Source organism: Vulpes vulpes, chromosome 12 (genome assembly GCF_048418805.1).
Source record: "Vulpes vulpes isolate BD-2025 chromosome 12, VulVul3, whole genome shotgun sequence".
NCBI classification, from domain to species: domain Eukaryota; kingdom Metazoa; phylum Chordata; class Mammalia; order Carnivora; family Canidae; genus Vulpes; species Vulpes vulpes.
The window spans coordinates 7,629,792-7,655,505 of NC_132791.1; the positions used below are offsets into that span (position 1 = coordinate 7,629,792).

A 25,714-nucleotide genomic window follows, 5' to 3' on the forward strand; every position below is an offset into this window, starting at 1 on the left:
ATTAGCAAGGATAAAGGATGGAGCCTCTTGTTACTTTTCAAATGAGGAGGCTGAGAGGGAGCTCCCCCTTCTTAATACCCAGGTTAGGAATTTGGTCGAGGACAGCGTTTAGTGGCTCAAGTTTTGATGATCTGTGAATTGAAAAATCACGGAATTTTAGAACTAGACAAACTATGAAAGGGAAAACAAGCGAGTTGCCACTAGTTATAAGCATAATTTTGCTCAGACGAGAGGAAGGGGCTCTAATGGCTGTGAAGTTGTGGGCACCTCAATCAGTGTCTACATTTTCATCTGAAAAAAAAAAAGAAAGGAATACTCTCCCTCGTGGGATTTGCTTTTCTTTCTTTATTTTAGTAAAGATTTTATTTATTTATTCATGAGAGACACAGAGAGGGGTGGGGGGCAGAGACAGGCAGAGGGAGAAGCAGGCTCCATGCAGGGAGCCCGACGGGGGACTCGATCCCGGGGCTCCAGGGTCACGCCCCGGGCTGAAGGCCGCGCTAAACCGCTGAGCCACCCGGGCCGCCCTGTTTGTTGCTTTATACGGAGGAACATACAAAACTATATAAAATGCTGGCAACATAGTGGGCATTGCACATTGTGCAAAGAGTGTTCCAGATGAATTCAAACCCAGTAGCCAGCGGCTGTAAGGCTGTACACCCCCGAGAGGTCCTCAAGTTCCGGCGGTCTCGTTCCTTTCAATCCAGCCACAGCCATCGGGCCGGTGCGGTCCCAGCAGCCGACTCCCAGGATCCGGGGGGGGGGGAACCCCCGACGGCCCCGCCCGGGTCCCGAACCCGAGCCCCCCCGGGGGTTGCAGGGCCCCGGGTGCGCGCGGCCCCGCCCCCGCCAGCCCCGCCCACCAGCCCGCCGCGGTTCGGGGGTCCCGGCGGCACACGCCTACCTACGCTCCAGGGCCGGGTCTGCTGCGCGGGGAGGCCGGCGGGGCCCGCGGGCGGGGCGGCGAAGCGGGCAGCACAAGGCGCGCGCTCCCGTGGACGCAGGCGGGAGGCGGGGGCGAGGCGCGCGTGCGCGCGGGGGACACAGGCCGGGAGGCGGGGCCTTCGGGCGGCGGCCTGGAGAGGGCGCCCTGGGGCCGAGCCCGAGGCCGCCGGGGGGCGGGGCGGAGGGAGGGCGTCGACGCACGGGGGCGGGGCGAGGCGAGGCGGGGACGCGCCTGCGGGGTGGGGACGCGGGGGCGCGGCGGTGGCGGGAGCGTCCCTGGTCTCCGCCCCTGTTTCCCACTCTCCTCCACCTCCCAGCCGGCGGGGCTCCGGAGAGGCGCCGCTCGCCCGTCCCCGGAGCCGCCCGGCTGCCGCCGCCTCCGCCCTCCGCTCGCGGTGAGCCCGTCAGTCCCCGCGCCGTGCGCTCCTCCGTCTGGGCCATGGATGGGTAAGTCCTCGGAGGCGCAGCGGCTGCGCCTGCCCCGCTTCCTTTCGGCTCCGCGGCCGGACGCGCGACCCCCGGCCGAGCCCGACGGCGGGGCTTCCGGGCGCCCCGCATCGCAGGGGCGGTCCGCCGCCGCCGCCTCTCCTGCCGCCCGCCCCCCGAGGCGCCCCCGCAATGTCCGCCCCTTCACAGCCTCGCACCCGGAAGCGGAGGACAGCCGGGTGCCGCCGCCGGGCGCCGGGGTCCGCCCTCGGCGCGCGGGGTCCGGGGAGCCCGGCCCGGCCTGCCGGCACTTCCTCTCAGAAAATGGTGCGCTGCGCTGGGGGAGGCGGAGGCGGCGCTCGGGGCGGGCGTGCTCCCGCTCGGGGAGTTGCTGTTTACCGGTGAGGTGGGGCGAGCGCCGGAGCTTCCCCTGGCGGGGAGGCGAGCGCACGCGTCGGGGCACGTCTGGGCGGCGACCTGGTCGCGAAGCCGGGGGGCCCCCCGCGGGGGGGGGCGACGGGCGGGGCGGGGCTGCGGGGGGGGGCTTCGGGGGGGGTCCCGCCCGCCGCGGTCTCGGACCCGGGCTGCGCGCTGTGCGCACGACCTCTGTACACCGGGCGTCTGGACCTGGCGACCGTGGACTCCGCCCCCCCCCCCACGGCCCCCTCCCCCCCCAAAGAAACTTCTTGAATTTCTGCAATATTCGGGCAGCTTTCAGGCGCTCTAAAAGTTACCGAGGTCCGTGATCAAAACAGATACGGGATCACTGATAGAAACATTTCCGAGGACCCAGGGATATGGCGTGGGACCTGGCATATCGTTTCGCGTTCCAAGAAACGGCTGGATTAGGGTCTTGGTGGATTGAAGGTGGCATATGTATCTCAAGGTTTTTAAGACCTCTCCAGTTCTATTAGAGCTTGCACGTCCACTTAACTTATTCTCCTTACGTATTTGAGGTTTTGTCTGGCCTTTTACTTGCTTTTTGAGGACAAGATATCTGCAAATCCCTAGGTCGTAGGATACGTGGAACTTGCGTAAACGGTAAGAGCCGCGTGCGTGTTACCATCCAGTTGATGACTGTTGCCCTCCTGTCTGTGCAAAGACAATGGGATCTTCCAACAGTTTTCGCCTTCGTTAGACCTCATTTATCTACTTTTGTGACATTAAATCCGTGTGGTATTTAGATCAACTCATTTGAATGCTAATTGCACGCGGCTGCGGGCGTTAGAATGCGATTGCAGATTTCATTGAGGGTGGTGATGTTCTGTGTTTCGTTTTAAGCTAATTGAAGCTATTTTCATTCTTTAGTTGAAACTTTTCCGAGAGCGTTTGTCGAAAACTCTTTCATTTCACGTCACCTCATTCAGTTACAGCTCAGAGGTGTGCAAAGTTGGGTGTTTTCCTTATTTGTGTGATGACGCCGATATTTCAGTTCAGGGAGGCTGTGAAATTAGTGTCTCCCTGTGTCGAAGGCATTGTCGTTAGACGGTTGGACTCGAGCTGTGGAAGCAGTGTAGCTTTTTGTGTTGGACAATTTATAGTGATGACAAAGAGGACTCGAGTTCTGCGTCTCGGCTGTTAAATTCTTGGGTAACTGAGAAGCGCAAACCTGCTCTTTCAGATGGTGTAATAACTCTCTTCATCCTATATATGGTTTTAAAGCTAAGAATGAGTTTGTTGGTTTAAGTATGTGGGGCAGTAAGACATTCTGGAAGGTAGGTTCAGGACCGATACCATCTTATTTTCTCTGCACAAACGGGTTATTTGTTACATTTAAGTTTCAGATAAATGAATTTCAAGTTTCAGAAGTCTGTAAGGAAAAATAAAAAATCGACATGGTTATTTTTCAAAGCAATTTGCATCATTGAACAATCTAGCGTCATAAATTTGTTTACTTTTATTAAGTAATGGCATTATAGGTTATTAACAATATATAGAATATAGTTGGAGCTTTCTCTTAGGAGATAGGTACACTGTTACTGCAGATGATTTCTTTGGGATGAGAAAAGATAGATTTTTGTTTGGAAAGAAGTTTGTAGGAGTTTATACACCTTGGGGTTAAGGGATGTGGTTTTGAACACAGTGAATGTTTGCTTTCAGGAGGCTCGTTAACTTTCTGCATTTTCCCACAACCTGAAAAGACCCGTTTTCATTATTTTGGATAGTTAAAAAAGAAACAACAAACCACCAGTCCAGTCTGTCTTTCTAGTTCTTCCTCAAATCCCAACTGTCTTTTGTGTGTGTGTGTGTGTAACGTGTTGATTTCCTCCTGAGATAATTTATACTTAAACACGGTTTTGATGTGGTGGAGTTTTTTCAAAAAGCAGATCTTTGAAAATTTTCATGTCTGAAATTTGATATTTGCATTTATTTTAGTTTTGAGAGACTGTATTAGCTATATTTTGGTGAGCTGTTTTGGGTGGTAGATGCAAATTTGCAAGATACCTTCTATTTCTTTAAAAGGCACTCACTAGCTTAAAATTTCACTTAAAATCTTAAACATGGTAATTGAGGCCAGTGATTTAAAATAATGAACTTTGGCGATTTTGAGTTTTGATTTGGATTTGTTAAATAGAGGTAAATGGATAAACACGTATTACTTATTGACACACAGCTATACTTTAATAAATTCTAAAATAATTTGATTTGCTATTTGCTCCTCGTAGTGAAAGCTTTGCTTTTACACTCTGCTGTTGCTAGACTGTCCCATCACTTTTCTTGCATTAACATTTCACAACCCATCACATTCTTATTTTTATTAATTTTTATTATTATAATGCTTTTCTCTTTTCTTTAATTTTATTATCTCTGTCTTTTAAAAACTTGTTCTCTAACTTTGTTTTCCATTTTCTCTTTTTACTTTTTCCATACAGTGTTGTTACAGATCTTATAGCAGTCGGTTTAAAGGTAGGACTCTTTTACTATCCTTTCATAAGCCTTTTAAAATTTTAGTTTCCGCATTCCCCCGCCCCCCCCCCCCCAGTGATTATATCATCTAACCTGTTCATAAAGTTATTCTGTTTTATTGTGTGACAATAACCTTTCATTTTTATTTAGTTTCAAAATAAGTGGATCTGTAGCTGATTTAGATTTTACATATTTATAAAGAGGGGCTATACAATATTATATACTTAAATTGTGAACAAAAAAAGTTCAGCTCCAAATTTTACATGAACTATCAGAGTTGTGTTTATTTGATTTTGTTTTGTTTTGTTTTATCAGTTAAATGTAGCAGTTTAACTGCGGCAGTTAAATGTAGCAGTTAAGTGTAGCCTAGCCTAGAACAAACCCTATCATGTTTGTTCTTATATCTCTTCTTGGATGTACTTATGAGTAGTAAAATAATAATAGCAGCTAAAGTTTCTTCAGTTCCTAGTATGTGCCAACTGCTTTACACATATTTCACTAATTATAACAGTCCTTCAAGGTAGGTATTAATAAATTCCCATTTTAGAGATGTAAAGATAGTTTCAGAAAGTTTGTTTTCAGGGTGTGGTGCACCAGAGTTCAAACCCATGTCTTCCTGGTTCCAAAGCCTGACCTTTTTTTTTTTTTCTTTTTTTTTTTGTGTGTAATAACTAGCTGCTAATAATAAGGGGTCTGGTCTGTCTAGAAAGAAAGTGAACAGGAGAGCTGGAAAATTAATATCTTACAGTAATAATTCTTCTAAGTTAAGTCACTTAAGTTTTATCAGTCTTATTTATTGAATTCTAAAATATAAATCAAGTAAACAATGTTTAATCACTATGAGGCTTTTAAAATATAAATGAGTGTTTTAAAGTTTCCTTTAGTAATTTGGTATTTAATATATAGCTGAGTAGAGAATCTAGTTCTAGAGGTCACTTATAGTTTGGATTACTAAAAGGAACAAAAATAAATAATTCATGTTTATAAGTACTTTATGTGAAGTTGTTTGACCACTTTCTGTCTTCCATCTCTTCATCATCTCTTCTTGCTAGCAATTTCAGCCCTTCCACATTTGCAGTTACTGGATCTGGTGGTGATGCCCGTATTCTTAAAATACCTTAAAAAATAAACATAATAGCATATGAAACTAACAATAGGATTCTGAGATTAACATAATTGGGAACTACTGCTTTTACTGTCTTTTGAAGTAGGGTGGAGTTAGCTTGTTTTGGCAAACTTTGAACATATTTCATGAATTGAAAATAAATGGAGGAACTTCTTTAGTGAGATGCTGGCCGCCTTCTCCTCCTCCTCCTCCTCCTCTTCCTCCTCCCCACACAGACGTTTAGGTCAGTTTCTCTTTTGGGAATGACACTAAGAGATTAGAAACTGCAGGCTCCTATCTAGGATCACTTTCGGTGTCTGTAGGTACCTGCGAGGGAAAGGATATTTAAAGTGAATGTTTGGTCTTATCCAAAATGTAATTTGTGATTCTAGAGTTTATCTGGCAAAAATGAATACAGGAAACATTAAAAAAAAATTTACCATTTTTGAGTTGAGAAATTATGCTTGGGGTATTATGTCTTTTTTATTGTGGGGAAAATATATCTTGATAAAAAGATTAGGCATGGCATTCAGATTTGAATACATGATTTGGATTTCTGACTACCTGTTTAGCAGCAAGCACTTTGAAAACATAGATCCTACTCAGAAAAGATAAGCTGATTTAGGCAACCTATATTTTTGTAGAGTTAAATACTGGAAATGTCTGTAAAATTACTCATTATATGGAGAATTTGTCCTAAGATTTTCTACTTCTTTTGGATCCCATCCAAAGAGTTTAGTTACCAGGTAATAGGCTAGTAAGAAGGCTCGTAATTCATCTAGATTATATAAACCAAAATTAGCAAATTAAATGAGTCCCTTAAGAATGTCACTTACCTTCCTCTGTTTGCTATTTGAATATGATACAACAAATAGTTTTAGCCAGTGGGAAGAGTGGATTTCAGGTTATGCTCCATAAAGTTGGCTTTCCCAGATTCAGAAAAATAATATGAATTTCACTTTTAAAACCAGCTTTTAAAGAATTAAAAATACCCTTAAATATGAAATCCTTTATTTTAGGAAAAGAAAGCTGAATTGTTTTTAGAGATGACTGATAATGAACATGTGTCCAGAACTTTATTATAGCAGATAAAACAAACTTTCAGCATTGTGGGTAGCATAGCTTTTTGTGTGTATACCTAAGTGTATTTTAAATTTCCAGCTTATTTTACTAACTAGTTTATGCCAAACTCAAATATTTCCCATATTTATGGTTATTTTTCCAAAATATGATAGTAGTTATTAAAACAAATGATTTTTGGGCACCTGGGTGGCTCAGTCCGTTGAGTCCAACTTTGTTTCAGGTTATGATCTCAGAGTCCCTGTCGGACTCCCTACTCTGCAGTGAGTCTGCTTGTCCCTCTTCCTGTGCCCCTTCCCCCGTTCATATTCTTTCTGTTTCTCTCATATGAGTGGAGGAAGGGGCTGAGGGAGAGAAGCAGACTCCCTATTGAGTCCAGGAGCCTGATGCTGCTGAGTCTCATGACGTCGAGATCATGACCTGAGCTGAAATCAAGAATCTGGCCTGTTAACCAACAGAGTCACCCAGGCGCCCCTAAAACATTATTTTTTAAAATGATATTCCATGCATTTTCTGTGTAGTGTTCCTATTTTAAATGATTAGATGAATATATAAAAACTCATCTTTAGTAAGGACTGAAATTGGCTTCTAATAATTAGCATGCCTGTCAATATAAAGGAGAAAACAATATAGCGTATTTATTTATTTATTTTTTTTAATTTTTTTATTTATTTATGATAGTCACAGAGAGAGAGAGAGAGAGAGGCAGAGACACAGGCGGAGGGAGAAGCAGGCTCCATGCACCGGGAGCCTGATGTGGGATTCGATCCCGGGTCTCCAGGATCGCGCCCTGGGCCAAAGGCAGGCGCCAAACCGCTGCGCCACCCAGGGATCCCAATATAGCGTATTTAAATTAATTTTGAAGATCAATTTTTTATTTGCTTGAGTAGAGCTTAGCAAAGTACAGCCTGTGGACCAAATCCAGCTTGCCACCTGTTTTGTAAATAGTTTTGTTGGAACACAGCCATGCTAATTCCATATTGTCTGATGATTTTCACGATTAGAATGATAGAGTTGAATAATTGTAGCAGAGATCATATAACCACAAAGCCTAAAATATTTACTTTCTGGCCCTTTTCAGAAAAAGCTTTGTTTGATATATATACAAAGTATAGAAAGCCTTTGCTGGACATTTTTTAAAATTGAGTTTTAATTTACATAGAGTGAAATGCACAGTTCTCAAGGATATAGTGCAATACATTTTGACAAATGTATCTACCTGAGTTTCCTACTCCCCAGTCAAGGCAATAGAACATCACTCCAGAATGTTCGTTGTTGTCTTTTTACAGACTCTTTCTAGACAACTGTCCTGATTTCTATCATCATAGATTAATTTTCTTTTTGAACTTAATGTAAATGGAATAAAACATTTGCACATCATATATACAGTGTAAGCTCTTTGATGTCTGGCTTGTTTTACTCAGCAAAATGATTTTTAGTATGTATGTATTTATTTATAGATGTATTTTATTTTAGAGGGAGACAGGGTGGGTGGAGAGGTAGAGAGAGTTCTCTGCAGACTTTGCACTGTCTTGGCCCCATCTCAGGACCTTGAGATCACCACCACCTGAGCCGAAACCAAGAGTCCCCTTGCTCAAGTGGTAGCTCAACTGACTGAACCAACTAGGTGCCTCTTAACAAAATGATTTTTATTTATTTATTTATTTATTTTTTACAAAATGATTTTTAGATTCGGCCATGTTACCTGTATTAGTAGTTCTTTTTTTTTAAATTTCTGAGAGTATTCTTTTTTTTTTTTTTTTTTTTTTTTTAAGATTTATTTATTCATTCATTCAGAGAGAGCAAAGAGAGAGGCAGAGACACAGGCAGAGGGAGAAGCAGGCTCCATGCAGGGAGCCTGACATGGGGCTCGATCCCTGGTCTCCAGGATCACACCCCAGGCTGCAGGCTGCGCCAAACCGCTGCGCCACCGGGGCTGCCCTTCTGAGAGTATTCTATTATGTAAATATGTTACAGTATTTAAAAATCTATTCTCCTGTTGGTAGAGGTTTGGGTTCTTTACAGATTTGGGCTATTATGAATAAAGTGGCTATAAGCATTTGTGTCTGGATAGATGTATGTTTAATTCTACACCATATCTGGGAGTAGAATTAGATAATGTGTATGTTTAAATTTGAAAGAAACTGTCAGACTATTTTGTTAAATGTTATACCGCTTTATACTCTAACTAGCTTCGTATTAGAGTTTAGTTTGCCCACATCCTTGTTTACACATGATATTGCCGGTCTTCACTTTTATCCATTCTAGCGGGTGTAACCAAAATGGCTAACGAACCTTTTTGGTTTTTTTCTACCTTTTTCATGTGTTTTTAGCCATTCACTTATCTTTTTATCAGTGTCTGTTAATGCTTTTATATATTTTTTTAAAAGATTTATTTATTTATTTATTTATTTATTTATTTATTTATTTATTTTGCGGGGGGGGGGGTGAGAGAGGGCATGGAGGGAGGGGTAGAGGGAGAAAGAGTCTTAGGAAGACTCCGCTTTGGCACAGAGCCCCACCTAGGGCTTGATCTCAGGACCCTGAGATCATGACCTGACCCGAACTGAAACCAAGAGTGGGCTGCTTAACCGATTATATCACCCAGAAGCCCCTTTTTCCAATTAAAAAAAAATTATTATTATATTTAAGAGGTCTTATTTATTTATTTGAGAGAGGTAGCGGAGAGAGCAGCACACCAGCAATTGGGAGGGGCAGAGGGAGAAGCAGATATCCTGCTAATTAGGGAGCCCGAGCTAGGGCTCCATCCCAGGACCCTGAAATCATGACCTGAGCTTAACAGACTGAGTGACCCAGGCGCCCCTACCTATTTTTTTAAAAATAGATTTCTTTGTTGTGGTGCATGGCTGGCTTTGTCAGAAAAGCCTGCAACTCTTGGTTGATCTCGGGATTGTGAGTTCCAGCTCTACATTGGGTGTAGAGGTTACTTAAATAAATAGATGAAAAACTGAAAAAAAAAAAAGTGGTTTCTGAAGACAGCATTATGGTAAGGCCTTAAAAAAAAAAAGATTTTATTTATTTGAGAAGGTAAGCAAGCAAACAAGGATGACTGCATTTGAGGTGAAGGGGAGAGGGAAAGTAAGCTCCCTCGCTGAGCAGGGGAGCCAGTGCTGGGCTGGATCCCAGAACTCTGGGACCATGACCTGAGCTGAAAGTAGATATTTAATAGGCTGAGCCACAGAGGTGCCCCTAGCAGGGTCTTTGTTTAATCCTTTCTGACAGTCTTTCTTTTAATTGGCGTACATAGACCATTCACACGTCAAGGGATGATTTACTTGGACTAATATCTACCTTGTTCATAACTGTTTTCTGTTGTTACACAAAATCAATCTGGTAAATTTGAAGATCTGTTGGATTTATTAATAAGTGATTGATGAATCAGGCAGTATCCCAACTAATTAGAGGGGAGCTTTAAGGTGTTGTACAACATAGAAGGAAGGTTTTCATAGGAAGGAAGGTGGGGCAAGAAGTTATTAGCAAAAGAAAGGATTGTTTAGGCAAGATCACCTTCTTTATTGGGGTCTTATTATGCAGATTACCTCGTCTTCCTTTGGGAGATTGAGAGGGCTGTGGGAAGGATTACCTCGTTGATGCTGATCAGAAAATTCCTGACTGACCGGGTTAAGACAATTCTGGGGGAGGTTGAAACTGCCATTAGGTTAGGTATTAAGTCAAGATTTGGTGATTTGTCTTAAGTGATGCCATTTGGGGGCTGCGATTTTCTTTTTAATACTGTTCATTGACTTGTTCTTTGTTTTTATTTTCTTCCTCTCATTTTTTGCCTTCTTTGGTTGTATTTATTTTTTAAAATTTTTAAAAAAGGATTTTATTTATTTATTCATGAGAGACACAGAGAGAAAAGAGGCAGAGACACAGGCAGAGAGGTAGGAGCAGGCTCCACGCAGGGAGCCTGACATGGGACTCCATCCCCGGTCTCCAGGATCACGCCCTGGGCTGAAGACAGCGCTAAACCACTGAGCCACCCAGGCTGCCCACCGTCTTTGGTTTTAATTGAACAATTTGTATGATTTCATTTATCTCCTCTTAGCATATTAATTTTACTTTAAACCTTTTTTTAGTGGTTGCCCTATACATTCGAGTGCATGCCATATACATTTACAACTCCTCAAAATCCACCTTTAACACTACACTGCTTCAGTGTGCAGTTCCTTTATGGCAGCATTTTCATTTATTCCTTCCTGTCTCTTATGACATTATTATCCTTCATTTCACTTAACCAAGTGGAATAATCATTCAATACATTGTTACTGTTATGACACTTGTTTTTAGATCAATTAGGAATAAGATGTATAAAATATTTTATTTTACCTTAATCTCTTCTTCCACAGTCTTCCTTTGCTTATGTGGGTCTGAGTTTCTGATGTGTGTAATTTTCCTTCTCTCCAAAGAACTTTTTTTTGAGCAGGGGAGCTTTAGGAGGGAGCCAGATGCAGTCCTTGATCTCAGGGCCCTGAGAACAGGACCTGAGCAGAAGGCAGCCACTTAACTATCTGAGCCACCCAGGTGCCCCTCCAAAGAACTTCTTTTAACATTTATTGTAGAACAGGTCTACTGACAATCAATTCTTTGTTTTTGTTTGAGAAAGTCTTTATTTCTCCTTTACTTTTTCCTTTTCAAAGTAGGCTCCATGCCCGGCGTGGAGCCCAGCACAGGGCTTGAACTTACATCTAGACCTCAGCTGACACCAAGAGTCAGAAACTTAACTGAATAAGCAACCCAGGTGCCCCCTCCTTTACTTTTGAGGATGTTTTTCATGTAGAAATCTAGGTTAGTGGTGGTTTTTTTTTTTCCTTCCCTGATACTTTAAATATTTCATTCTACTTTCTTGAAGCTTGCATTGTTTCTGATGAGAAAAAAACCTGTAATTCTTACCTTTATTCCTCTTTATGTCTGTAAGGTGACTTTCCCCTCTGTTTTTTCCCTGGGATCTTCAATATTTTCTTTATTTGAACTCTATTTGAAGAGAGATATATTCTTTGAATATATACCTATATTCTAGGTATAAGTCCTCTTTCAGATATATGTGTTGTGAATATTTTTTCTTTGTTGCTTAGCTGCTGATTTCTTTTTTTTTTTTTTTTAATTTTTTATTTATTTATGATAGTCACAGAGAGAGACAGAGAGGCAGAGACACAGGCGGAGGAAGAAGCAGGCTCCATGCACCGGGAGCCCGATGTGGGATTCGATCCCGGGTCTCCAGGATCGCGCCCTGGGCTAAAGGCAGGCGCCAAACCGCTGCGCCACCCAGGGATCCCAAGCTGCTGATTTCTTAATGTTTTGATAAATAGAAAAATTTAATTTTGAAAAATTTCTCTTTTTTTGGTTATAGCTTTCTGTTCTAGTCTGAGAAATCTGCTCATCCCAAGGATATAAAGATACTCTGTTTGCTTTAAGAAGCCCGTACTTTGAACTTTTTTTTGAATTTAAAGATTTAAAAAATTTATTTATTCATGAGAGACGCAGAGAAAGAGAGAGAGAGAGAGAGAGAGACAGGCAGAGTGAGGACTCCAGGATCAGGCCCTGGGCTGAAGGTGGCGCTAAACCACAACCGAGGCTGCCCTGTACTTTGAACATTTATAAAAGATTAGGTCTGAGGGGCCACTGGGTGGCTCAGCGGTTGAGCATCTGCCTTTGGCCTAGGGCGTGATCCCTGGGGTCCTGGGATTGAGTCCCACATCGGGCTCCCCGCAGGGAGCCAGCTTCTCCCTCTGCCTATGTCTCTGCCTCTATGTCTCTCATGAATAAATAAATAAATGATCTTTTTAAAAAAGGCTAGATCTGAGATGAATCTCATATATGCTTTTTGTGCGTGGTGTGTGGTAGATGTGGAGATTGACTTGTTTCCATGTGGTTATCTTAAGTTAGTTGGACCCCTTTTGTTGAAAAGATTTTCCATTTTGTAATGAGTTGTGTGGTACCATTACTTGAAAATCAGCTCACTCTCTGTGAGTCACACTGATTTTTTTTAATCCATTATCTATTTATTATGTTAATATCACACTGTCTTGTTAACAATTGATTTATAGTGCATCTTAAAATCAAGTACTGTAAGTCCTTCAACTTTGTTTTTGTTTATCAATATTGTTTTAGCTATACTAAGTCATTTGCATTTTACTTAAGAATTTACAGTCAGCTTGTCAGTTTCTATTTAGAAGCTGGGATAATGACTGGGATTACACAGACTACATAGGTCAGTTAGGGAAAAGTTGACATTTCAACCATTCTGAGTCTTGTATTCTGTGGAACAGAGTATCTCAGTTTTTTAGGTCTTCTGTAATTCTAGTTATGTTTTGTAGTTTTCACTGTACAGGTTTACATGTATATTTTAAATGTTGCCTCTTATTTTAGTATGGTAAATTGTGTATTCTTGTTGATATATAGAAATACTTTGCACATTTACTTTGTTACTTATGACATTGCTGTTACTGTATTTTTTTAAATTGCTTAGGATTTTTTTTTTTTTATGTACAGGATCATGTCATCTGTGATTATAGTTTTATTTCTCCCTTTCCAATCTGGATGACTTTTTTTCTTCCCGTAATCCAAAATTTGAGACCTTAGTATAATGCTAAGTAGAGGTGACAACATTCCTTAATCTTATTCCTGCTGGGATCCCTGGGTGGCGCAGCGGTTTGGCGCCTGCCTTTGGCCCAGGGCGTGATCCTGGAGATCCGGGATCGAATCCCACGTCGGGCTCCCGGTGCATGGAGCCTGCTTCTCCCTCTGCCTGTGTCTCTGCCTCTCTCTCTCACTGTGTTCCTATCATAAATAAATAAAAATTAAAAAAAAAAAATCTTATTCCTGCTTATAAGGGAAAGCAGTCCATTTTTGTTAGCTGTAGGTTTTTCTTAGATGCCTTTCTCATGTTAAAATTTTTTTCTGTTCATTGCTGTTTTTTATTAACATGAATGCATGTTGGATTTGGATCTTTGAAGGAATTTATACATTGCAGCTAAATTGTTTATGGGCATAAAATTGTTCATCTTTCCTTATTTTGTTAATCTCTAGGACCTGTAATGATTTCCATATTTTCGTTTTTTTTTTTTTTTTTTTAAGATTTATTCATCTATTCATGAGAGACCCAGAGAGAGAGAGAGGCAGAGACACAGGCAGAGGGAGAAGCAGGCTGTATGGAGGGAGCCTGACATGGGACTTGATCCCGGGACTCCAGGATCAGGCCCTGGAGTGAAAGCGGCACTAAATGGCTCAGCCACCCGTGCTGCCCTCTTTTCGCTTTTAATATTAGTAATTGATGTTTTCTTTCTTTCTTTCTTTCTTTCTTTCTTTCTTTCTTTCTTTCTTTTTCTTTCTTTCTTTCTTTCTTTCGTTCTGTTTGCTGATTGATGTAGGTAGAGGTTTCCAATATTACCAATTTTTTTCAAAAGGCAATTTTGGGTTTCATTTATTTTTTCCTTGTTTGGCCTATTTCATCACTTTCACTCTTTATTATTAAGATTTATTCTCATATTTTCTGTGGGTCAGGAATCTGGGTGTGGCTTAGCTGAGTACTCTAACTTTGGGGCTCTTGCATGTGACTTATCTAGGTGTTGGTAGATGCTGCAGTCATCTTCTGTGGAAGAATCTTCTTCCAGGCTTACTCACATGTTTGACAGGAGTCAGTTTCTCCTGTGCTGTTGACTTGAGGGCCTCACTTTCTCATTTGTTGTTGGCTAAAGGCTGCCCTCAATTCCTTGCCATGTGGGTGTCTCTGTAGTGCAGCTTGCCTCAGCAATTTCTTTCTCTCAAGTAACCAAGTAAAGCAGGAGTCAGTCTTTTGAGACTTCATCTGGGAGGGGGCAACCTATTTACTTTTGCTAAAGTATTCTCTTCTTAGAGTTATGTCACTAGGTGTAGCGTAGCCTACACTGGAGGGTAGGATATTAACACCTGGATGTGAACACTAGGCAGTGGGGACCAGAGGTTTGTTTACTACTTCAGAAGAGAAAAAGTAGAGTGGTGTAGGGATAATGCACATGTTCAGCTTTATTAGATAGTTCTAGATTAGTAATGGCAGTGTTTGAGTGTTACTGTTGTTACAAATTCTCACCAACACTTGATATTTTCACCTGAGATTTTTAAATGTAATCAGTTTACTGCTATAAATTTTCCTCTAAGCACAGCTTTAGCCACATCTTGAGTTTGCTTTGTTCTGTTTTCATTTTTATTGAGAGTAAATAAAACTGCAAGGAAGTAGGAGATAAGTAACTTGAATGTTCAAATTCCTTGAAGGATAGAAAATATCAGATGACCAAAGCTGACGTGAGTTAGAAAATACTCCTTTTCATAAAAAGTTTGTATAAAATATTATTTATTCCTTAATCTTTGACAAAATTCAGTGCAGCTATTTATGGGTGCATTTTTGTGTGTGTCGTAAAGTTTTTAATTATGAGTTCAGTTTTTAAAAATAGATCCTGTGTTAATTCAGTTGTTAAGTTTCTTTTGCTGTATCCTACATATTTTGTCAAACTGGTGTTTTTTGTTTTTTTTTTTAAAGATTTTATTTATTTATTCGTGAGAGACACACAGAGAGAGGTAGGCTCCTTGCAGGGAGTCCAAGGTGGGACTTGATCCCCAGCCCAGAATCTTGCCCTGAGCCAAAGGCAGACAGACACTCAGCCCCTGAGCTACCGAGGCGTCCCAACATACTGGTGTGCTTTAGTAGGGGGAGGGATAGAGGGAAAGAATCTCCAAGTAGACTCTCTGCTGAGCAGGGAACCCAAGAAGGGGCTTGATCCCACAACCCATGAGATCACCACCCATGCCAAAACCAAGAGTTGGACACGTAACTGACTGAGCCGCCAGGCGCCCCTGATATACTGGGTTTTTATTTTCACTCACTTTAAAATATTTTTTTCTTTCTTTTTTCTTTTTTTCTTTCTTTCTTTCTTTCTTTCTTTCTTTCTTTCTTTCTTTCTTTCTTTCTTTTATAAAAATTTATTTATTTTATTTATTTTTTAAATATTTTCTATTATGACTTTTCCTGTGATCCATGATTGTTTCTAAATGTGTGGTTTAATTTCTAAATATTTTGAGTTTTTCCAGATATCTTCATGTTACTGTTTTGTTTTTTAAGATTTATTTATTCATTGATTAATGAGAGACAGAGAGAGAGAGGCAGAGACACAGGCAGAGAGAGGAGAAACAGGCTCCCTGCAGGGAGCCTGATGTGGGACTCATCCAAGGACTTCCAGGATCATGCACTGGGCCAAAGGCAGACGCTCAACCACTGAGCATGGCGTCTCCATGTTACTGTTTTTTAATGTTACTTTATATCATTTTAATCCCCCCCCCCCCATTTTTTTTTAATTAGAGCACAAGCAGAGGAGGAGGATGACAGAGGGAGGGGAAAAAGTAGACTGCCTGCTGAGCAGGGAGCCCAATTCAGGGCTCCATCCCAGGACTAGGGGATCATGACCTGAATGGAAGGTAGATGCTTAACCAACTGAGCCACCCAGGTACCCCTGTATCATTTCAGTCTTTTTAGGTTTCCTGAAATTTAATGTCAAGCTTATGGTCTGTATGAATGGTCTATATTCATTTGTAGAGACTATATAGTTTACGTTTGTTGAGCGTATTGCCTTATAAATGTCAGTAAGATAAGTTGGTTGAAAATTCAAGTCTTCTGGGGTGCCTTGTTGGCTCAGTCAGTAGAGCATCCAGCTTTTGATTTCAGGGTTGTGAGTTTGAACCCTGTGTTTGGTATACAGATTACTTTTAAAAGAAAATAAAATGCAAGTTTTCTGATAGACTTACTGATTTTCTTTCTTTTTGAACTGTTAATTACTGAAAGAGGAGAGAATGTTGGCATTTCCATCCGTAAATATGAGTTTTTTGTTTCTTTGTAGTTGTGTCAATTTTTGCTTTCTGTATTTAAGTTTACCTATTCCTTTTGTAGCTAGATTTAGGTTGTGTATTTTTGGCAGGAATACCACAGAAATGATGTTATGATCTTCTCAGTGTATTGTATCAGAAGGTAAAGGATGTTGATTTGTCCTGTTACTTGTAATGTTAATTTTGATCACTTGTTTAAGGTTGTGTTTGCCAGGGTTTCTACTGTAAATCTATTGTTTTTCCCTTGAAAGTTTGGTTGATCTCATTTGTAAATCTGGGTCTGGGTTGAGAGTAGAAGATGGGAGGTCTTTATTAATTCAATATCTTTAATTCATATGGTTTAACTCAAACTCTCTGTTTCCTCTCAACACTAATTTTGGAATTTTATATTTTTCTAGGAATGCATTCATTTGATTATTCATTTCATAAGTTTATTATTCTGCGGTTTATAATACGTCAATTTTTAAGCTGTAGTCTTCAGTTATTTATTTTTTTGTTCTGAATTGCTTCTTTTGCCCTTGATCTTTTATGCCAGAGGCTCAGGTATTCTTATGAAAGAACCAGCTTTGGGTTTTTATTAATCTTTAAGTTATTTTTCAGTTCTTGATTTTGTTTTCTGTTCTTTAAAATTTTTTCTTTCATGTTTGTTTGGGTTCATTCTCTTGCTCTTTTTTTTTACGTTTTTGAATTGGATGTTTAACCCACTTATTTTTAAATTTCCTGTTTCAGCCGTAAATTTATCTTAAAGTATTAAAACTGGAAACTGCAAGTTTGTGTTTTCATTGTATCTTAAGTATTTTTACATTTTTCCTATGATTTAAAAAAATGTTCTTTTTAACTCAAGATAATGTATGTTAAAATTTTAGTTTCCAAACATTAGCTACTCTTCTGTTAATGTTTCTAATTTTATGTAGAGCCTCTGTTCAATATATCTTTTGAATTATATATATATTGAGATTTCTTTTATGAACTAACTCAGGAATTGGCAAACTATGACCCAAGGGTTAGAGTTCATTGCCATCTGTTTTTATACATCCTGAAAGCTAAATGCTAAAGTGTTTTTTACACTTCCAAAGAGTAAAAAAAAAAAAAAAAAAAGAAAAGAAAAGACATTGAAAGATTACTGTGTCTTGTGACAGGTGAAAAAAATAGATGAGATTTGAGTTTCAGTGTCTGTAAATGATGTTTTATGGAACACAGTCACGCTCATTCATTTTTCTATTGTCTGTGGTTGCTTTTGTGTAGTTAGTTGCATTAGAGACCCTATGACCTGCAAAGCCTGAAATACTTAAATATTTGGCCCTTTACAAGTAAAGTTTGCCAACCTGGTACAGTATCTTTTTGTAAGTGTATATTCTTAGCTGGATGTCTGTTTTAGCAGTCAGTGTTTCTATTAACTCAGGTTATTGATTGTATTGTTTTTTTCTGGTCATATTTTGTATGTTCTATTGGTTTGTAAGAGGCATGTATTTTGACATTTCAACTCAACTGTTGTTTTTTTTTTCCCTTATTATATTTCATCATAATGATGATGATCCAGAATTTTAGTTTTGGATTATACATGCTTCTCATTTTCTCTAGGACTCAGCTTTTTTTTGTTTAAGGATCTGTTTATTTTACAGAGCATGTATGAGCTGGGGGTGGAGTGGGAGGGGCAGAGGGAGTAAGAGATTGGAATCTGACTCCCAGCAGAGTCAGTGTGACCCTGAGATCATGACCAGAGCCAAAAAAGAGTCAGAGGCCCAAACCAACTGAACCACCCAGGTGCCTCTCGACTTTTTTTTTTTTTTTCTAACAATATAAACTTCAGCAAGATACCTGATCAGTTTTATTTTTTATATCTCTTACATCATCTCTTAGTTTTGCTTTTCAATCGATTTGAGTGCTTTTTTTCCAAAAAAATTATAACATTTTGTATCTCTGTGTGACAAATTTGGTGAGGCTTTGTATCTCTGAGAGTGTTTTTAGGCAAGAACAGAATTCAGAAAGCTTTCCTCCAACTTGTCCTCACACTGAGACCTTTGGATTCTCAGCTGCAGTCTGTAGCTACTCATCTGCATTATCCCTCCCCTATGCACCAGTTCAGATTGGTCTTCAACTTTCTCAGGGTTTCTCTCATTATTTTGATTCCTGAAATCCACACATCTGTAGTTTCTCCATGTTGGTTTTGGAGACGGGAGTTAATAATTCATGCTAATTTCAGGTCTTAGACTAACTTGTTTATTACCAAGTACGATGAGTACAAAGGGACCATCACCTAAGATAGTTACTGTAAAATTTTAGAATTCCATGAAGACATGACTGTGAAAGTTTTCAGGTGGGAAAAAACAAGTCATCTTCAAAGAAATGTCAGACATCTTATCAGCCACACTATGTGCTAAATGAAAATGGAATAGTGTTTATAATTTTCTTAGGACAATTTTTAACCCAGAAATTTTGTTTTTTTTACTAAGTCAAATGATTAATTATGAGGGTTCAGCTGTGAAGATAAGAATTTTCAGACATGCATGGATCCAGAGTTTGCCTTAGAAGTTTACCATCATTTAAGTGGTTAAGGATATACCCTGGCAAAATGATAAAGTAAACTAGGACAATGAAGACACAAGTTCAAAAAAAAAAAAAAAAGTTAAGCCAACCCAGAAGAGTAAAAAGACGACTTGGGCTAACAGCTGTTCAGAAGGCCTAGAAAGCATTCTTGGTTAAAGCAGGAGGAAGCAACAAAAAGAAAGGAAATCATGATCTAACTCTGAACCAAATTAGAATGTGGTGTGATATTAAGAGATGGAATGTAATAAAGAAACCACTTGATCTTGATTCTAGGAATAGTTTTTTTTTTTAAGTGGTCCTAAGGTTATGATATTAGACTGTAGAGTAAAAAGTGAAATGTGGTAAGGATTATGTGTCCTTGAACAATATTTACATAGTTATAAAGATGCAAATACTGTTTATTGATTTTTTAGCTTTGAGTCAAACTTTGGACAGGACATGAGTCAAGGAAGCCTAGAATGCTTTTGTTGCAGGGCAGAATGTCACAACTCTAAGAATAAAAAAATATATGAAGCTGGCAGAGGAAGGGAAGGAGAAAACAGCTACTTGGCTTAACAGCTTTGTCTTTAAAATGGAGAATTAAGAGGTTGTCAGATTGACAAACAATAAAACTATAGTGTTTAAGATTTAAAGGTAATTTATTTAAAAATTAAAATTAATAGGATATATTTCAAACATTAAGAGGGCAAGAAAATGGAAAAGTTTAAATGCTAAATTTTTAAGTTTTCATATTAGAGTTAAGCTTGTTTATTTTTAAAGTTGATGACTCAAAAGTAGTGGTATAACCACATTATCTAGTGTTATGGGGACAACTATTAGACTGAGGACTGTTTAAAGATTAGGATTGGGGTAGAGAGATTTGCTTTATCATATAAACTTCTCTAATAGTTGATATAGAGTATGTATTTGATGAAAGTAATTCATAAATGTTTAAAGAACATAAGTAATTGAACATAAAATAAATTCAACTGTATATATATATATATATAGAGAGAGAGAGAGAGAGAGAGAGAAGTGTCATTTGCAGTGTTGTCCTAATCTTTCCCTAAAGGTAGCAATTATATTAGTTTTTATTTACCTTTCCAGTATCTTTTATGCAGGTGTACATATTTTTTTCTTCCTCTTCTAATAAAAAGGTAGCATATTTATGTCCACTATTCTACACTTTGATTTTCTCAACAAAACAGGGATCTTCTCAGAGGTTTCCTCCCCCCATTAATATTTTTTTTAAAAGATTTGTTTATTTAAATATTTTATTTATTTATTCATGAGAGAGAGAGGCAGAGATGTAGGCAGAGGGAGAAGCAGGCTCCATGCAGGGAGTGCGATGGGGGACTTGATCCCCAGACCCAGGATCACGCCTGAGCTAAAGGCGGATGCTCAACAGCTGAGCCACCTAGGCATCCCAATATTTTTATTTTTTAAAGTAATCTCTATATCCAGCATGGGGCTTGAACTCATAACCCCAGGATCAAGAGTCACATGCTTTACATACTGAGCCAGCCAGGTGCTCCCTGCTCCAATTCTAATTTTTTAACAGTTGCAAAATATTTTGTGGATATAGAAGTTAATTCATTAAGTTCTCTATTGGTGGACTCTTGTGTTTTTTTTTTTTTTAACAATATTATACTATAATAAACAGTTCCTCATGAATAATCTTTAGATATTTCATGTATATGCAGGTGTATCTGTGAAGTAGAGTCTAGACATGGGATTGCTATATCAGAGTTTAAATGTGTTGCAGGTAAACAGGACCAGAAACTCCATTGGGGTAGTACTATTTTGCATGACCCAGTTCTTGGTGAGATTGTGCTGTTGAACTCTTGGGTTTTTGCCTTACTGGTGAGAAACATTATCTCAGTTTAGGTTTTTAAAATTTTTAAATTTTACTATGAGTGAGGTAGAGCCTAGTTTTAATCTCTTTAAGGGTTGTTGGATCCCCGCACACCCTCCCCCTCGTTAATATTTTATATATTAAGAGAGGGTGCAGAGAGAGCACGCACGTGCACGTGAGCACAGGCAGGGGTAGGGAAGGAGCAGAGGGAGAGGGAGAAGCAGGCTCTTCACTGAGTAGGGAACCTGACCGGGGGCTGGATCCCAGGGCTCTGGGACCATGACCTGAGCTGAAAGCAGACACTTAACCAACTGAGCCACCCTGGTGCCCTTCCTCTTTCTTTTACTTTTTTATTTTAAGATTTTATTTATTTATTCATGAGAGAGAGAGAGAGAGAGAGAGAGAGAGGCAGAGACACAGGAAGAGGGGAGAAGCAGGCTCCATGCAAGGAGCCTGATGTGGGACTTGATCCCGGGTCTCGAGGATCATGCCTTGGGCTGCAGGTGGTGCTACACTGCTGAGCCCAGGCTGCCCAACCCTTCCCCTTTCTTTTGGGTGTTCTTGTCCTTTACTTTTCTGTTGGCTCAATCTTTCTTTTCAATTTAGAAGCTTTTTGTAAATTACAAATAATTGAATTGCAAATATTTACTCCCAGTATGTCATTTGACCTGCTTATGGAACTTTTTTTGCCTATGGAGGCTTTTGACTTTTGAATAATTGAATTTTATGTATTTATTTGTTTGCTTATCTTTAGTGTAACTCTGGATTTTAAATCCTAGGACTAGGCTCTCCCTGTTCAGTGCTTATAGAGGAATTCATTTATCCATTTTTTTAAATACTAGTAAGATTATTTTTCACATTTAGATTTTTATTCATTTGGAGTTTATGAGGTGGTGTGAGATACAGGGTCAACTTTATCTTTTTCCAAATGGCTATCCAGTTGTCTTGATACGATTTATTATGAAGTACATTTTCTCTACTGTAAATTGATGATACTTTGGTACTTTAGCTGTTGCAAATGTAATATGATCGTATATGACCCTGGTTATTCTAATTGTCAGTTAACCTGAGAGAGAACAGTAGGCAGAAGGGGAGGGAAACTTCCTTATAAATGATAATTGCTACTCAGTCCTTTATTTGTATTTTTGTGTGTAATTGTCACAACACTGTGAGGAAGATGTTTTTATTTTCCTTATCTCAGATAATGGAAACCAGAACAGAGAGAATAATTGATCCTTTACTTACAAAGTAGTGGAATTAGGATTTGGATCCAGAGAGTGATTCCATAGGCCTCTGTTGTTTAACACATTTAACCCTACAACAACACTGTGTCCTGTCTCTGATTAGTGGAAGCAGCACAGAAACCTCCAGTTTCTCCCCCTTTCAAATTCATTGCTAATGCTGCTGTAGCAGCAATGGCTATGGAACTAGAACCTGAACTAAAGAAGTATGTCTGGGTTCCAGCCTTACCAGAGAGCTGCAAGAAAAGTTAAGATTTGTGTGGCCATTTGAGATTGGCTAGTATACAGAAAATGTAGCCAGCCGTTTGTAAGGTTGGCCCTTGGCCGGAATCCTGGGTGGTAAATAGTTTTTTACGTTGATATGACTTGTCTTTAAATGATAAGAGTGTCTTATTGTTCATGAGTGTTTGTATAAATGATATGGTTTATACTTTCTATCTGGGAGTCTGGAATTTTGGCACATGCTAGGCAGAGGGTATCTGTGTGACCAGCTTTCAATACTTAACCCTGAGCAGTGAATCTCTAATGACCTTCCTTGGTAGATAATATTCCACATGTATTACCACTGTTCATCGATGGAGGAGTTAAGTGTGTGTGGCTCCACTAGGAGAGAACTCTTGGAAGCTTGCACTTGGTGTACCTGGAGTTTGCCCCATTTTTCTTTCTCATTTACTTATTTGGTTTGTATCCTTCCGTTGTAATGAGTCTTAGCTGTGAACACAACTTTATGCCAAGTCCTGTGAGTCTTTTTAGAGAATTATTGAACCTGGTGTTGGTCTTGAGGCTAATTCTAGGCATTGACGTTAAAATGTTGTTTTGAAAAAAAAATAAAATGTTTTGAGTAATAGGGGTATGTGTGTATATGTGAGAGTGGGAATTGGAGAGAGGGAGAAAATGAATGTATATAGAATTTAAGATTTTTATAATTTAAGAAGGTTAGCAGCGGCGGTAGCTGAGACTAACGCCAGAGGAGAGTTTCCTCTTTACATACGAGGGAATACTACTGGCAGATTAACAGTGGTTTTTGTTCCATTATTACTGCAGACAGAACTTCATTCAGTGGCTTTATTGCTAATGATGACATTTGGAGCAATAGCATCAACAACCAAGGAGCAATAATTGAGGAGATGTTAAAACCTATGATTTTTCTCAATTATCGCTAGAATAAACAGACATAACATCAGCATTCTATTTACAAGTACTGCTTATGGCCCTCTCTCCCAGATTATAAAAAAAATGCATATTATTCCTATCTTGCTAGGTATCTCTATATAAGAAGTCCTTTTTTTTTTTTTTTAAAGATTTTATTTATTTATTCATGAGAACACGCAGAGAGGATTGAGAGAGAGAGGCAGAGACACAGGCAGAGGGAGAAGCAGGCTCCATGCAGGGAGCCGAGGAGGGACTCGATCCTGGGTCTCCAGGATCACGACCTGGGTTGAAGGTGGCGCTAAACCGCTGAGCCACCCAGGCTGCCCATAAGAAGTCTTTTATAAAAAAAGGAACTTTGCGGGGCACCTAGGTGGTTCAGTGGTTGAGCCTTTGGCTCAGGTCATGATCTCATGATCCTGGGATTGAGTCCCACGTCGGGCTCACTGCAGGGAGCCTGTTTCTCCCTCTACCTGTGTCTCTGCCTGTCTCTCTGTCTCTCATGAATAAATAATAAAATCTTTTTTTTTTTTTTTTTGGTAAAGATTTTATTTATTTATTCATGAGAGACAGAGAGAGAGAAGCAGAGACACAGGCAGAGGGAGAAGCAGGCTCCCTGCAGGCAGCCCGACGTGGGACTCAATCCTGGAATTCCAGGACCATGCCCCGAGCCGAATGCAGCGCTAAACCGCTGAGCTACCCCCAAATCATTTTTTTTAAAAGGAACTTTGCGTAATTATTGTAAAATTAGACCAGTTTTACAGAAGAGGATACCAAACCTGTGATGTTACTGTAACCTAATACCTTAGATCAAACAGGCGGTAAGTGACAGGGGCTAGATTCAAAGAGGTTTGTTGGCAAAGCATATGCTCTCTTTTTTATACCCTCGTGCTTGTATTGGTTTTAAGGAAGTTAATATTCCATATAGCATTTGGTTTATAAGCAATTGGAACTTGGTTTGTTCTAGGACAAATAAATAGTATCATTTTAAGCATATTACTATTTAAGCAGTCACTTAAGCATAGTTTCCAGTCTGCTAAGTAATAAAGTATATTTATAATTTCACTAAGATCAGAAGGAGGTTGGAACATTGCCCTATTTTTTGTGATGCTTTGGAATTCCATATGTTAGGGCTCATTACCATTCACTCTGATTTCTTAATGTTTGTTTTTAATCTAGGAAAACATGAAGACTAGCTTAAGTCCATATAGTATGGCTCTTAAAAAATTTAGAGGTGCTTGTTAGGTCACTAATGATGGAAAGAGAAATTTTATTTTTTTATTTATTTTTTTTTTAATTTTTATTTATTTATGATAGTCACAGAGAGAGAGAGAGAGAGAGAGAGAGAGAGAGGCAGAGACACAGGCAGAGGGAGAAGCAGGCTCCATGCACTGGGAGCCCGATGTGGGATTCGATCCTGGGTCTCCAGGATCGCGCCCTGGGCCAAAGGCAGGCGCCAAACCGCTGCGCCACCCAGGGATCCCGAGAAATTTTATTTTTTTTAAAGAAATTTTATTTTAAGAAATTAAATAAATATTTGTTACATTTTTGAGATGGTAATATCATAATGGTCAGTAATAGAATTGGCCAAAAATCCTCATGAAATGTATCTGATTGAAAGATCCAGTATGGAGCTTGAGACACATGTTCGCAAAATTTTTAAGTTCATTATTTTTCAAAATAAAAATAACCCCTTTCTCTCTGATTAATATTTACACACAACAAATAGAAAAGCCAGATATAATAATTCCTGCTAATATGTAGGTGAATTTGCTTTTAGACTTTTACATTATGCTAATGGTAAATGTACATCTTATTATTATTTTATTTTTACAAAAATGGAAACTACATATAATAACTAACATGTGGCTTTCAAAACGAACAGTATTATGTGAATTTATATTCAGATTGATAAGTATTGTGTTTCATTATTTTAATAACCTACCTAGAATTTCATTGCTTGGATATATTGTAATTTATTTAACTAATCTCTTATTATGAACATAGTATGAGTTAATGTTTTGGCAGTTCAGTGTAATGATTAAAAGCATAGACTCTGAAATTGCCCGACATGGGTTTAAATCCTAATTTGTACTTTATTTGTGCTCTATTTGTAGTATGATTTGTCTAAGTTATATAACTCATTTGTGCCTTAGTTTTTTCATTGCTATACTGGCGTTATCTTTCCAACACTTTGTTATGAGAAACCTAAGAAATTGTTAGGTTTTGTTTATGAATATGAGAAGAGGGAAGTTGCAGTGGTTGACTTAATAAAAAACTTAAAAGTGCATATATATTTCAGAAAATAGGTATCAATATAAGTGTTACTAGTAGGGCAGTAAAATGTGACAACTAACCAAAACGCAGACCTTTGTAACTTTTATGAGTCCCTTGTTAGAAATAACATTTGTAAGCAGTTTCATGACCAGAGGTGTTTCTTTTTCTGTAACTATAATGAAAGAAAGAACATTTTCTCCTTGCCTGGCAATGATTTATTTTACATGTGTTTATAAAGGCTTGTGGTTTCAAAGTTACGCACTAATACTCCTTTAGTTATCACTTTGAGGGGAAAAAAGGTAATTGAAAGAGGCTCAAAAGTTCAAATGT

At 39.3% G+C, this 25,714-nt stretch overlaps 1 protein-coding gene across 15 annotated transcripts in view; it reads left to right on the forward strand.

Moving 5' to 3' along the window:
• The first annotated feature begins 1,162 nt into the window (after positions 1-1,162).
• PTBP3 (polypyrimidine tract binding protein 3) overlaps positions 1,163-25,714 on the forward strand; it is a 123,058-nt gene continuing 98,506 nt past the window's right edge. For 2 of the 15 annotated variants that reach the window (XM_072727694.1, XM_072727695.1), the window contains exons 1-2: positions 1,188-1,392; positions 4,245-4,278. In XM_072727694.1, the coding sequence (XP_072583795.1) occupies positions 1,385-1,392; positions 4,245-4,278 (42 nt within the window). In that variant the 5' untranslated portion in view covers positions 1,188-1,384. Of the gene's footprint in view, positions 1,393-1,940; positions 2,413-4,244; positions 4,279-25,714 lie in introns of those variants that run through there. The other 13 variants (XM_072727700.1, XM_072727696.1, XM_026002767.2 and 10 more) reach the window with 11 other exon arrangements.